This window comes from Taeniopygia guttata, chromosome 26, assembly GCF_048771995.1.
Source record: "Taeniopygia guttata chromosome 26, bTaeGut7.mat, whole genome shotgun sequence".
Taxonomy (NCBI): domain Eukaryota; kingdom Metazoa; phylum Chordata; class Aves; order Passeriformes; family Estrildidae; genus Taeniopygia; species Taeniopygia guttata.
In genome coordinates, this window is record NC_133051.1 from 1,967,111 (window position 1) to 1,980,097 (window position 12,987).

The 12,987-nt window shown below is 57.8% G+C and overlaps 1 protein-coding gene across 2 annotated transcripts; it reads left to right on the forward strand.

Moving 5' to 3' along the window:
- Positions 1-307: 307 nt before the first annotated feature.
- On the forward strand, positions 308-12,599 carry BAK1 (BCL2 antagonist/killer 1). Of its 2 annotated transcripts, XM_072918873.1 has the most exons (7): positions 308-561; positions 913-988; positions 3,991-4,095; positions 6,847-6,982; positions 7,051-7,194; positions 9,558-9,738; positions 10,771-12,599. In XM_072918873.1, the coding sequence occupies exons 3-7, from the start codon at positions 4,020-4,022 to the stop codon at positions 10,870-10,872; spliced, it is 639 nt and encodes a 212-aa protein (XP_072774974.1). In that variant the 5' UTR covers positions 308-561; positions 913-988; positions 3,991-4,019; the 3' UTR covers positions 10,873-12,599. The 2 variants fall into 2 exon arrangements, with proteins under 2 accessions (XP_072774974.1, XP_041577239.2); XM_041721305.2 differs by lacking the exon at positions 308-561 and having other exon boundaries at positions 831-988.
- Positions 12,600-12,987: the final 388 nt, after the last annotated feature.

Genomic DNA, 12,987 nt, shown 5'->3' on the forward strand with positions numbered 1-12,987 from the left:
TCCAGCAGCTGTTTTGCACTGTCAGTACAGCCCCACCCTCAGCAGAATTTCCAGGCCATGTCCCCAAACCTCCGAGGGAGCCAGAGCAGGACCCTCTGCAGCCAGGGACTGGTTTTCCCTGGAAAAGCTCAGCCAGTAAGCCAAGAATTCCAAAACCCCTGGCTCTGGTGCAGAGGAGGTCTTGTGGGGCCCTCAGAGCGCTGCTGCCATGGGGCAGAGAGGTGATGTGATATCAGCACCCGGGCTCTGCTTTGCTCTGCTGCTTATCTGGCATTTTCCAGCCCCAGCAAGGCCCTGGCAGCCGCCCAGGGAGCGAGGAGAGGAAAAGCAGCTGGGGCAGATTGCTGAGCCCTCCAGGCCTGAATCTCTCCTGGAGCTGCTGGGATTGCCCCCAAATCTCCACGGATTTTGAATTCCCAAAGGCACCCGGTGGGAGCCGCCTCTGCCACCGGGGACTATTTATTTTTCCTCTTGGATCGATACAAGTTTCCCTCCCAGGAACCAGAAACTCTCAAATCGTTACTTTAACCAGGCTGGAATCTGGCAGAGGGCGAATTTAAGGTAAGGAAAAGCTCCCAAAACCGCTGGAGAAGCCAAGGAGGACCCGAGGATCCCCGGGAGGGCTCGGGGGCTGCACAGGGTGTGCGGTGCCAACCCCGCACCGGCATCCCCCGATCCTCTTCAGCATCCCCTGAACCCCCCAAAAAAGAGGAGCCCCAAGAACCCCCCAAAAAGCCGCCGGTGCTCGGCGCTGCCCCACGCCGGGGTTGGTGCCTCTAGAGGGAGCTGAACCCTGCGCGGCTCTATCTATGGTCAGTGCGGTTGGCTTTCTACTTGATTTTTTTTTTTTCTCTTCCCTCCTTTTCTTTTTCCCTCCTCCTCCTCCTCCTCGCGCTTCCTTTGGCCGCGCAGGAAGGGAGCGGCCGGAGGGATGGAGCGGATCCCGGCAGGGATGCGGTAGCTCCCGGGATATCCCGAGCGGGACGCGGTGAGTACCGAGGGCACCCCCGTTTCTTTTCTTCCCCCTGCCCGGATTCTCCTGGGATGGGTTATCCCAGTTTTCCGGGCCGGGATGGAGCGGCAGCCGCGGGGTGCGGGGGTCCGGGGGTGCGGGAGGGTGACAAATTTGGGTGCGGGAAACTCCCGGGTCAGGGCTGGAGGTGCCGCTCCGGGCGGGTCGCTGCCCCAAAAAGGGAATTTACACGCCCCAAAAAGGGATTTTCCCCTCATTTAACCGTGTTTTCTTCAGCCCGGCTTTTTACGCCGTGGTGGTGCCAGGGGACCCGCGGCCACGGGCGCGGCTTGGGGGGCAACCTCGGCTGGGTGGGTGCTGGGGGTCGTGTGCCCACCCTGGGGCCCTGCTGGGTGGGCAAACCTCGAACTGGGCAACCCTCGAACTGGGAAACCCCTGAACTGGGCAACCCCTAAACTGTGCCACCCCCAAACTGTGCAACCCCCGAACTGTGCAACCCCTAAACTGTGCAACCCCTAAACTGTGCTACCCCCAAATTGGGCAACCCCTAAACTGTGCCATCCCCAAACTGGGCACCCCCCAAACTGTACAACCCCCAGACTTTGCAACCCCTGAACTGGGCACCCACCGAACTGGGCACCCACCGAACTGGGCACCCCCCAAACTGTGCAACCCCTGAACTGTGCAACCCCCAAACTGGGCACCCACCGAACTGTGCAACCCCTAAACTGTGCAACCCCTAAACTGTGCCACCCCCAAACTGGGCACCCACCGAACTGGGCACCCCCCAAACTGTCCCTGGTCCCACTGACCGGGCAGAGATGGGGTCAGGAATCCTGTGGGATCTCTGGCCCGGGAGGAATCACTGACAAAGCCTCATCCCAGGGGATTCCCCATCGATTTCCTGGCATTCATAACATGTCAGGGGGTGATTCCAGAGCTTGGATATAGGATTGCAGCTGCTTTTAACCCCTTGCAGCCTCCTACAGGACCCTGGTAGGGTGGATGAGACTGTGCAGTTCCCCTGACACCCTCCCTTGAGCCCTGACTCAAATCTTGGAGGGTTTTCATTTCCTGCAGCCCCGGGCTGTCTCTGGGTGTTTGGGTGTCACCTCCTCCTTCACACCCTCCCCTGTTCCTGTACCAAAGGTGGAATGGGGAAGATGGGAAGCAGCAGCTCTGGAACCCGGAGAGAATGGTCCGAGGCACTCTGAGCCCTGCAGGGACACGGAGATTTTGGGAGAATGGGCATTTGGGGACGGCAGAGGGTGGGGACAGCAGTGATAGGGCTGCAGCGTCATGTGTCACCGTGAAGATGGCGAAAAACAGCCCTGCCAGGGCGCAGAAGGAAACCGAAAACAAAAGTTCCCGCAGGGTTCAAAACGAAATTCAAGTGGAAAGTCATGAGTCACCTTCCTCTGGGTTTCTGTGCTACAAAGTCCTTGCTCCTGACGGCCCTCACTCATTCCAGGCAGGAAAAGTCCCTGCCACCCCTGGGCAGCCCTGGGTGGCTTTGGGACACAGCCCTCAGCCCCACAGGCCGAGCTGGAAAAGCTCCAGAGGCTCCTGAGCTCTTTGCTGGGTGTGCCCACACCCTGCCCAGCATCCTGTGCCACCTGAGCAGTGGCACTGTGGGGTCCAGAGGAAATTCCCACTGTTTCCCACTTGGGAACAGCTCTGAGTCCTCCCAGAGCAGGTGGGCTCAGGCATGGCCTGGGATGGGCAGAGGATGAAGCACAGGAGGCTGCTCAGTGGAGGAGGGGATGGACACCATCCAAGGGATCTGCACCATCCCAGGGGATCTGCACCATCCCAGGGGATCTGCACCATCCCAGGGGATCTGCATCACCCCAGGACAGGGAATTCTGTGATTCTGAGAGCCAGGAGAGGCAGCTCTGGGATTTACCCCTGGGATTTACCCCTGGCCCCAGGGATTTACCCAGGGATTTACCCCTGGCCCCAGCTGATGATCCTCACTGCGTTCTCAGCTCTTCCTTGGATGGGGGTGTTTGAGTTTGGGGAGGAAGGGGGAAATCCTGTCCTCCCATCCTTGGAGTGTAGGAAAAACCAGCATTTCCATCCTGGTCAGCAGGCTCAGGCCCTGAGTGCAGCTGTGCAGGACCTCGTGGTTTTCCAAGCTTTGCACTTCCAGGCCCCATCCCTTGGAAAATGGGCTGTACTTCCTGTCTCCCATTTCTTTTTCCTTCTGAGCAATCTCCAGTGTGATGCCACGAGCTTGAACCACCTTGTGCACTTCTCCCATACCCATGGGTGGTTATTTATCCCTAGCCAGCTCTTCCTTTATTTTTGCCCAGGATGCAATTTAAATTTTGGGGTGTCAGGAATTGTGTTTCAGGCTTGGTGCAAATCAGGAAAGGCCCCAGCTCAGCCCTGCTGAAGTGTGGGCAGGGAATGTGCTCTGGAATGTCAGACAGCAGCCAGGAGCTGCCCTGATCCCGTTAATCCTGACAGGAGCTTTGTGGCCTCCTCGAGGAGCTCTGATGAGCCCTGAACTGCAGGTTTAGGATACCTACGAGCTTCAGGGAAAAGATGAGCTTTGTGTTTTGTTCTCATTTAATTTTCTTATTTTCTGAGAGGGGAAATGTAAAGAACAAGGGGAGTTAGAGGAAATGAGTGCTGGAGAAAATCAGGGCTCACCTCGTGTGGTCGCAGCCGGGGAGTCCCGGAGTGCTGGAATTTTTTTTACAGCTTTTTATGAACCTCTGTGGTCTGGGCTAAGGAGAAGCTGGTGCAGCCCACAGCTCTCTTAGAAGCAGGAAGGAAGTCTATTAGCATGTGTGTGAGGTGTGAGGTCCTTTCTGTGATGAGATCCTTGAAGAGGGTGAATCCAGCTGGGTGGGAGAGGAGCTGGTGCCCTCAGAACTTCCATGGTAGGTACAGAAGGAGTGTGCCCAAGGGAGGAGCCAGCCCTGGCAGAGATAAAAGCAGAGGGCTCTGATCCTTGGGTTCTGAGGGACCACAGAGCTCCACCACTCAGCATCTCCATCACCCTCCAGGTGAAGCTGCCACCCCAAACCTCTCTGCGATGGCCTCGGGGAATGAGGGGGACCCTCCGCAGGATCAGGGGCGCCGGGGGAGCCAAAGGCGCAGGCTCAGCTCAGGTAAAGGGCTCTGGGGTGCTCAGGGGAGGGAGCAGCTTCAAACCTTTGCTTGTTTATTCATTCCCCGGCTGTGTTCCTTTGGCAAGACGGGATTTCCTGTCTCCAGGGCTTTTTGCAAGCCTGGGATAAGGAACTGGATTGAACTGGGAGGCGCTTGGAGCGTTCTGGTCTAGAGGGAGGCGTCCCTGGGTGGAACAGGGTTTGAGGTTCTTTTCCACCCAAAATAATCAAGGATTGTGGGCTTGGCATTGGATGGGCAGCAAGGTGGGATTGAAGGCAGGGAGGCAGGGAGAGAACAAAGTGCTGGGAGCTGCTGGGAGCTGCCTGGGAGTCCCTGTCACTGCCTGGAGTGGTTTTTTGGGGCTGATGGAGATTTTTAGCCAGAGCTGCCAGTTTTTCCCCACAGCACAGCTGCTCCTGGGAGATGGGAGCAGTGAGGAATGAAGGAGCTCAGGAAGAAATGCAAGTGTTGAAGGTTTGGGGCTCTCTGGATCGGGGCAGTGCTGTGGGTGCAGGGTGTGGATCCCAATGCTGAGTGAGCTGGGGATGGAGGGAGCAGACACGGAGCAGACACGGAGCAGTTCCTTCCTTCCAGAGATCCCTGAGCAGCTCCAAACCTCCCCTTGGCACTGCTGGCACTGGGAACCCACCAGGCAAACCCTGATCCAAATCCCTTGGGTGGGAGAGATTCCAAGACAATCCCAGTGGGGGTGGCACCCGTGGGAAGGGGGAATGTGTCCTCCTGTTGTGGTGTTACTAAAAACAGCTCCAGGGATTATTTTAGCGCAGAGATTTCCTCTTGTGTCTGGCTGAGTGTTTGCCCTCCTCTCCCTGAAACTCTGACTCAGTTGATTTCGTTTTCTGATTCTCTCTGGAGTGTCACCAACTCCAGTTCCTGGAAGGTGAAGGATTTGTTTGTCACCAAACAAACCCGTGTCTGAAAACAGAAAGTAACCCCTGGAAAGTGACAGGAGCTGTCCTTTCCCTTCAGCTCTGCTGCTGTAATCTGAGCTCGGCAGCTCCATGTGGGACAGGGAGGTGGGAGCAGCTGGAAAAAAAGCCTGTGAGGAGGATTTGGTGTGATTTGGGGGCTTGGGGATGGGGTGCTGTGCTTCACTTCCCAGCCGTGCAGGAAGATCTCAGGTTGGAAATGCAGATTCTGGAGAGCTGCTGCTCCTGGTCCCTGTGGGGTCACTCAGTGGGGCTGTGGGAGCCACTGTCCCTCTCCAGGTGCTTCTGGAGCTGCTGAAACCGAGCTCTAATCCAGGACATCCCCCAGAGCCATGGAATGTGTGAGGAGGGATGACACCGAGGGGTTCCTGCTGCAGGGGGCTGGTCCTGGCCGTGTCCCTGAGCAGTGTGGGGACAGGGACACGTGTGTGGGTCTGGAGAAGGTTCTGTGGGGACATGTGTGGGTCTGGAGAAGGTTCTGTGGGTTTGGAGATGTTTATGAGGGGGCAGAGCCACATGTGTGGGTCTGGAGCTGTTAGTGTGGGGACAAGGACAAATGTGTGGGTCTGGAGAGCATTCTGTGGGGACATGTGTGGGTCTGGAGAAGGTTGTGTGGGAACAGGGCCGAGTGTGGGTCTGGAGATGGTTCTGTGGGTGTAGGGACACTTGTGTGGGTCTGGAGAAGTTTATATGGAGACAAGGACAAATGTGTGAGTCTGGAGAGGGTTGTGAGGGTTTGGAGATGTTTTTGTGGGCACAGGGACGTGTGTGGGTCTGGAGAGGGTTTTGTGGAGACAAGGACCAATGTGTGGGTCTGGAGAAGGTTGTGAGGGTGCAGAGGCACATGTTTGGTCTGGAGAGGGTTGTGTGGGGGTATGTATGGGTCTGGAGAAGGTTTTGTGGAGACAAGGGCCAATGTGTGGGTCTGGAGAGCATTTGTGAGGGTGCAGAGACACGTGTGTGGGTCTGGAGAGGGTTGTGTGGGAACAGGGACATTTGTTTAGGTCTGGAGATGGTTCTGTGGGTACAGAGACACGTGTGTGGGTCTGGAGAGGGTTGTGTGGAGACAAGGACAAATGTGTGGGTCTGGAGAGGCTTTGTGAGGGTGCAGAGACACGTGTGTGGGTCTGGAGAGGGTTATGTGGGGATATGTGTGGGTCTGGAGAAGGTTTTGTGGAGACAGGGACCAATGTGTAGGTCTGGAGAGCATTTGTGAGGGTGCAGAGACACGTGTATGGGTCTGGAGAAGGTTGTGTGGGAACAGGGACATTTGTTTAGGTCTGGAGATGGTTCTGTGGGTGCAGAGACACGTGTGTGGGTCTGGAGAAGGTTGTGTGGAGACAAGGACCAATGTGTGTGTCTGGAGAGGGTTGTGAGGGTGCAGAGGCACATGTTTGGCCTGGAGAGGGTTGTGTGGGGATATGTGTGGGTCTGGAGAGGGACCCACGCCAGGAGAGGGTTGTGTGGGGATATGTGTGGGTCTGGAGAAGGTTTTGTGGAGACAGGGACCAATGTGTGGGTCTGGAGAGGGTTGTGAGGGTGCAGAGACATTTTTTTAGGTCTGGAGATGGTTCTATGGGTGCAGAGACACATGTGTGGGTCTGGAGAGGGTTGTGAGGGTGCAGAGGCACATGTTTGGTCTGGAGAGGGTTGTGTGGAGACAAGGACCAATGTGTGGGTCTGGGGACGATTCCGTGGGGACGTGTGCGAGTCTGGAGAAGGTTCTGTGGGAACAGCCTCCTCCAAACCCGGGGAGGGGAGGGAGAGGCGTGCAGGCCCTGAGCGCTGTCCCCTGCGCAGAGGGCCGCGTGGCGGAGGAGGCCGAGGAGGTGTTCCGGAGCTTCGCCTTCTACCGCTACCAGCAGGAGCGCGAGGAGCGCGGGGCCGAGCTGCCGCGCGACCCCGAGATCGAGCAGCTCCAGCAGGACCCGTGCAGGTAAATCCCCACTCCTGCCCCTCGCCCCACGCCGCCCAGCCCGGCCTGACTCCCTGCCGGCCCCGCAGCACCGAGAGCCAGGTGGGACAGCGCCTGGCCATCATCGGCGATGACATCTACAAGCGCTACGACGCCGAGTTCCGCACCATGCTGGAGAGCCTGCAGCCCACCCGCGACAACGCCTACGAGCACTTCACCAGGATTGCCTCCAGGTAAAGCCCTGGGAGCTCCTGCTGTGGGCTGGAAGGGAAGGGGAGGTTGGGTGTACTCAGTGCTGTTGGTTAAACCCGCTCTGTCCGTTTGATCTTCGCTCTCCAGCCCTGGCCGAGCTCCCAGTGAGCTGCCCAGGATGGTTCCCATGTCTTCTCCCTGGCTGCTCCTCCTCCTGCACACTGCTCCTGTCATTGTCCCCTCCCAGCCCTCCCAGATGTGTGCAGGTGACACACAGACAGGCTGGGGTGTGTCAGGGGATGTCCCTGGGACCCCTGTCCCAAATCCCCCTCAGGGGCACAACCAGCTCCTGCTGTGCCCTGCTCCAGGCTGGCACGTGCCAGGGAACAACCTCAGCCACAACTCCACATCTGGAGGTGGGATGGTCACTGAGAAAACGGAATCGTGGAATGGTTGGGCTGGGAGGGACCCTGAAAATCATCTCAGAGCAGCCCCTGCCATGGGCAGGAGGCCACACACGAGATGAGGTGGTCAGAGCTGCCACCCAAGCTGGTCCTCATGGACACATCGGTATGGGGGCTGCTCCACGGGCTGGCAGAGCCTGCAGGTGACACACAGAGCCTGGAGGTGACACACAGGGCCTGGAGGTGGCACACAGGGCCTGCAGGTGACACACAGAGCCTCGTGTAGGTGACACACAGAGCCTGGAGGTGACACAGAACCTGCAGGTGACACACAGAGCCTCATGTAGGTGACACACAGAGCCTGGAGGTGACACAGAACCTGCAGGTGACACACAGAGCCTGGTGCAGGTGACAGCCACCCAAAGCACAGTGCCAGGTGAGGAGTGAGGGCACAGCCCTGGAAAACTCCAGCCAGGATTTCCCAGGGAAGCTTGGATCGAGGTGGGATCGAGGGGTTCTGTCTGCAGGGAAATGTCCAGCCAGGCCAGGCAGCCCCTGGCACAGGCAGGACGGGTCTCTGGGCTCCTGCCACTCCTCCAAACACCTCTGGCTGTGACAGCCCTGTCCCTGTGCCCTCTGCTCGTGTCTAATTCCTTCTTTGCTCCGGTGTTTAACTCCTTCCTTTCTGTCCTTTTCCTGCTCCCCTGTCTGGGAAGCCGCGCCGGCTGAGGCGGCAACACACACAGGTAAATTAACCCCTGTCCCTGTCCCACTCAGGTAAATGAAATTAACCCCTGTCCCTGTCCCTGTCACACTCAGGTAAATTAACCCCTGTCCCTGTCCCTGTCCCTGTCACACTCAGGTAAATTAAATTAACCCCTGTCCCTGTCCCACTCAGGTAAATTAAATTAACCCCTTCCCTATTCCTGTCACACTCAGGTAAATTAACCCCTGTCCCTGTCCCTGTCACACTCAGGTAAATGAAATTAACCCCTGTCCCTGTCACACTGAGGTAAATTAACCCTTGTCACACTCAGGTAAATGAAATTAACCCCTGTCCCTGTCACACTGAGGTAAATTAACCCTTGTCACACTCAGGTAAATGAAATTAACCCCTGTCCCTGTCACACTGAGGTAAATTAACCCTTGTCACACTCATGTAAATTAAATTAACCCCTGTCCCTGTCACACTCAGATAAATGAAATTAACCCCTGTCCCTGTCCCTGTCACACTCAGGTAAATTAAATTAACCCCTGTCCCACTCCTTGTCACACTTGTCAAATTCAGGTAAAATAAATTAACCTTGTCCTTCCCCTCATCACACACAGGTGAAATTCCCCCTGTCCCTGTCACACACAGGTGAATTCCCCCTGTCCCTGTCCTCATGCCACCTGCTCTGTGTGTCCTTTCCCAGGCTCTACGTCCTTCTCCAAGCCAGGCAGGGGCCACCAGCCCAGGGCAGTCATAATATCCAACCTAAGCTTTTCCTGGTACAATTTGGGGCCGTTTCCTCAGTTTTGACTCCACTGCTCAATATTCTCTGGTGTAGACAGCAGCTCTAAGGCTGGGCAACCCTTCCGGAGAAAAAATTCTTCATAATATCCAAGCGAAGCCTTTCCTGGTACAATTTGGGGTTGTTTCCTCAGTTTTGACTCCACTGCTCAACGTTCCCTGGTGTAGACAGTAGCTCCAAGGCTGGGCAACCCTTCCAGAGAAATAAATCCTCCATAATACCCAAGCTAAGCTTTTTCTGGTACAATTTGGGGCCGTTTCCTCAGTTTTGACTCCACTGCTCAACGTTCCCTGGTGTAGACAGCAGTTCCAAGGCTGGGCAACCCTTCCAGAGAAAAAATCCTCCATAATATCCAATCTAAGCTTTTCCTGGTAGAATTTGGGGCCGTTTCTCAATGTCGACCCCGCTGCTCGCGCTCCCCCTGCCCGGGCAGCTCCGAGCTGGGATTGGGGCAGGAATTCAGGGATTTTTTTGCCTTTGTTGCAGCCTGTTCGAGAGTGGCATCAACTGGGGCCGGGTGATCGCCCTGCTGGCCTTTGGCTACCGCATGGCCATGCACGTGTGGCAGCGCGGCGTCAGCGGCTTCCTGCGCCGCATCGCGCGCTACGTCGGGGACTTCATGCTGCAGAACCGCATCGCCCGCTGGATCGCCCAGCAGGGAGGATGGGTGAGCAGGGGCGGCTTTGGGGCGGGTTTGGGGCAGATTTGGGGTGGGTTTGGGGGCTGGTTTGGGGATGGGTTGGGGGTGGGTTTGGGGGCAGGTTTGGGGCGGGTTTAGGAGCAGATTTGGGGATGGGTTGGGGGTGGGTTTAGGAGCAGATTTGGGGATGGGTTGGGGGTGGGTTTGGGGTTGGGTTTGGGGTGGGTTTGGGGTGGGTTTGGGGTGGGTTTGGGGCGGGTTTAGGAGCAGATTTGGGGATGGGTTGGGGGTAGGTTTGGGGTGGGTTTGGGGGCAGGGTTTGGGCAGTTTTGGGGCTGGGTTTGGGGGCAGGTTTAGGGCAGGTTTGGGGGTGGGTTTGGGGGCAGGTTTGGGGCAGCTTGGGGGCAGGTATGGGGGCGGGTTTGGAGCAGATTTGGGGGCGGGTTCAGGGCATGTTTGGGGGTGAATTTGGGGGCAGGTTTGGGGTAAGTTTGGGGGTGAGTTTGGGGCAGGTTTGGGGCTGGATTTGGGCGTGGGTTTGGGGTAGGTTTGCGGCCAGTTTGGGGGCGGGTTTGGGGCAGGTTTGGGGTGGGTATGGGGCAGGCATGGAGCAGGTTTGGGGCAGTTTTGGGGGCAGATTTTGGGGTAGGTTTTGGGGTGGGTTTGGGGCTGGTTTGGGCAGGTTTGGGGTGGGTTTGGGGCCAATTTGGGCAGTTTTGGGGGCGGGTTTGGGGCAGGTTTGGGGGTGGGTTTAGGGGCTGGTTTGGGGCACATTTGGGGCAGGTTGGGGGCAGGTTTGGGACAGGTTTGGGGGTGGGTTTGGGGCAGGTTTGGGGGCTGGTTTGGGGGTGGGTTTGGGGGCAAGTTTGGGGGTGGGTTGGGGGGCCGGTTTGGGCAGGTTTGGGGGCGGGTTTGGGGCCAATTTGGGGACAGGGGGTGGGTTTAGGGGCAAGGGGCAGTGTTTAGGGTTAGGGGGGCCAGGGGAACTGGGGGAGTCAGGGATTGCGGGTCAGGGTTTGGGGGTCAAGGACTGACCCCGCTGTGTCCCCTCCCTGGCAGGAGGCCGTGCAGACCCTGGACAATGTTTACATTAAGTACGTGCTGGTGGCAGCCGTGGTGGCGCTGGGCTACCTGGTGCTGCGACGCTTCTTCAGCTCCTGACGGGGCACGGGGCCGGGGGGCACCGGGGACCCCCTCCTCTGCTCCACACCCTCAGGATGGGGGGACCCCAGGAACCCCCAGGAGAGAGCATGGCCTGGGGCTGGGAGCCTCCTGCTGCGGGGTCTGGGGTCTCTGCACCCCCAGGAGAGGACTGGGGACAAGGGGGGGCTCTGCTTTGTTGGGTTTGATGCCTCAAAAAGCTTTTGAGGAGGGGACATCTCTGGGAGGGGACATGTTGGGATGGGGTGTCTTTGGGATGGAGTGTCTCTGGGAGGGGACATCTCTGAGATAAGGAATCTTTGGGATGGGCCATCTCTGGGAGGGGACATCCCTGACCCCCTCCCCGGTTCCTCTGGAGGAGCAGAGGGGTGTGACGGTGCCACAGTGGCAGTGTGTGACAATGACAATGTGGCACACAGTGGCTGTGTGTGACAATGACAATGTGGCACACAGTGGCTGTGTGTGACAATACCTGTGTCCTGCGCCCCTGGGGTGGGAGCAGAGCCCCCTCCCCATCACTGACAGCTCCAGCCCCATGGCTGAGGCTGATCCCAGGGTGATCCCAGGGTGATCCCAGGGTGATCCCAGGGCAATCCCAGGGTGATCCCAGGGTGATCCCAGCCCTGGCTGCTCCAGGGTGATCCTAAGGTGATCCCAAGGTGATCCCAGGGTGATCCCAGGGTGATCCCAGGGCAATCCCAGGCTGATCCCAGACTGATCCCAGGGTGATCCCAGCTGTGGCTGCTCCAGGGTGATCCCAGGGCAATCCCAGGGTGATCCCAGACTGATCTCTGCCCTGGCTGCTCCAGGGTGATCCCAGGGTGATCCCAGGGTGATCCCAGGGTGATCCCAGCCCTGGCTGCTCCAGGGTGATCCCAAGGTGATCCCAGGGTGATCCCAAGGTGATCCCAGACCAATCCCAGCCCTGGCTGCTCCAGGGTGATCCCAGGGCAATCCCAGGGCAATCCCAGGGCGATCCCAGCCCTGGCTGCTCCAGGGTGATCCCAGGGTGATCCCGGGGCAATCCCAGGGTGATCCCAGACCGATCCCAGGCTGCTCCAGCTGTTGGCCCCCCAGTGGGGCTGCTCCTGAGCCCAGCTCTTGATCCTTTCCCAGCTCTTGAGCCTTTCCCAGCACTTGAGCCTTTCCCAACCTTCCCACGGACATCCCGACCCTTTTCCATGGAAACCCTCCTGCCTGGAGCCCTGCAGCTCCTGGGGCAGTGCTGGGAAGCACCAGCAGCTCTCCCATCACTAAAACCTGCAGGGTTCAGGACAGGCAGGGGCCCTGTTCCCCTCCTGCCCAGTTGGGCTCCCTGGCTCTTACTGGGAGGCGCTGGAGCTGCAGCCCAGCCCTGGGGCAGCTCTGGGCAGGGGCTTGTCCTGGTCCTGCTGAGTAATTTTAGGGTCAGGAGGGGAGCAAGCTCCTCTCTCCCATCCCAAACCTTCCTGATTTTTACAAATTCAAGCTGGGTATTCCCTGCCCTGCCCATCTGCAGATGAAGATTCTCTCCCTTTTCTCCCCTTGCAGCTGCTCAGCCTGGATTTTTTAAAACTCCCATTTCTCCTGTCCCTGCTTCTTTTTTTAACAGAATAACCAACTTTTCAGCCTGTTTCCATATCTGATCTTGTCATTTTGCTCCTGGCTGTTCCTGCAGGATCCCTTTTCCCTGATGGGAATGCTCTGGGCTGTACAAGAGAAAAAGCATTAAAATATTTGCTGTATTATTCCCACTCCTGCTCGACTGTGCTTGCCCCGTGCAGGGCAGCACAACTCGGCCACAGCTCAGGTTTTGTGGCCACAGCTCAGGTTTGGTGGCCACAGCTCAGGTTTTGTGGCCACAGCTCAGGTTTTGTGGCCCACCCTGAGCCCCCCTGGCTGCTTTGTCCCCTTGCAGGTTCATTTCTCCACCCAAAATTCCCGTTCCCATCATGCCACCTCTTCTCCCAGCTTGGGAGAAGTTTAAACTCGAGTTTAAACTGGAGTTTAAAGCCCCTTCCTCTGCTCTGAACCAGTTTAACCAGCACAATTCAGGCTCCCCCTCTCCTCCCCAGCTCCTTTTTGGGTGCAAACGCCACCAGATGGAGCCTTTTGGCCACGATGGGTACGAGCCAC

Bases quoted from the DNA above. Each gene is read 5' to 3' on its own strand.
- BAK1 (XM_072918873.1), top strand. From the start codon at position 4,020: ATGGCCTCGGGGAATGAGGGGGACCCTCCGCAGGATCAGGGGCGCCGG. The intron at 6,983-7,050 runs GTAAATCCCCAC...CCGGCCCCGCAG, and splicing joins CTCCAGCAGGACCCGTGCAG to CACCGAGAGCCAGGTGGGAC. The intron at 9,739-10,770 runs GTGAGCAGGGGC...CCTCCCTGGCAG, and splicing joins TCGCCCAGCAGGGAGGATGG to GAGGCCGTGCAGACCCTGGA.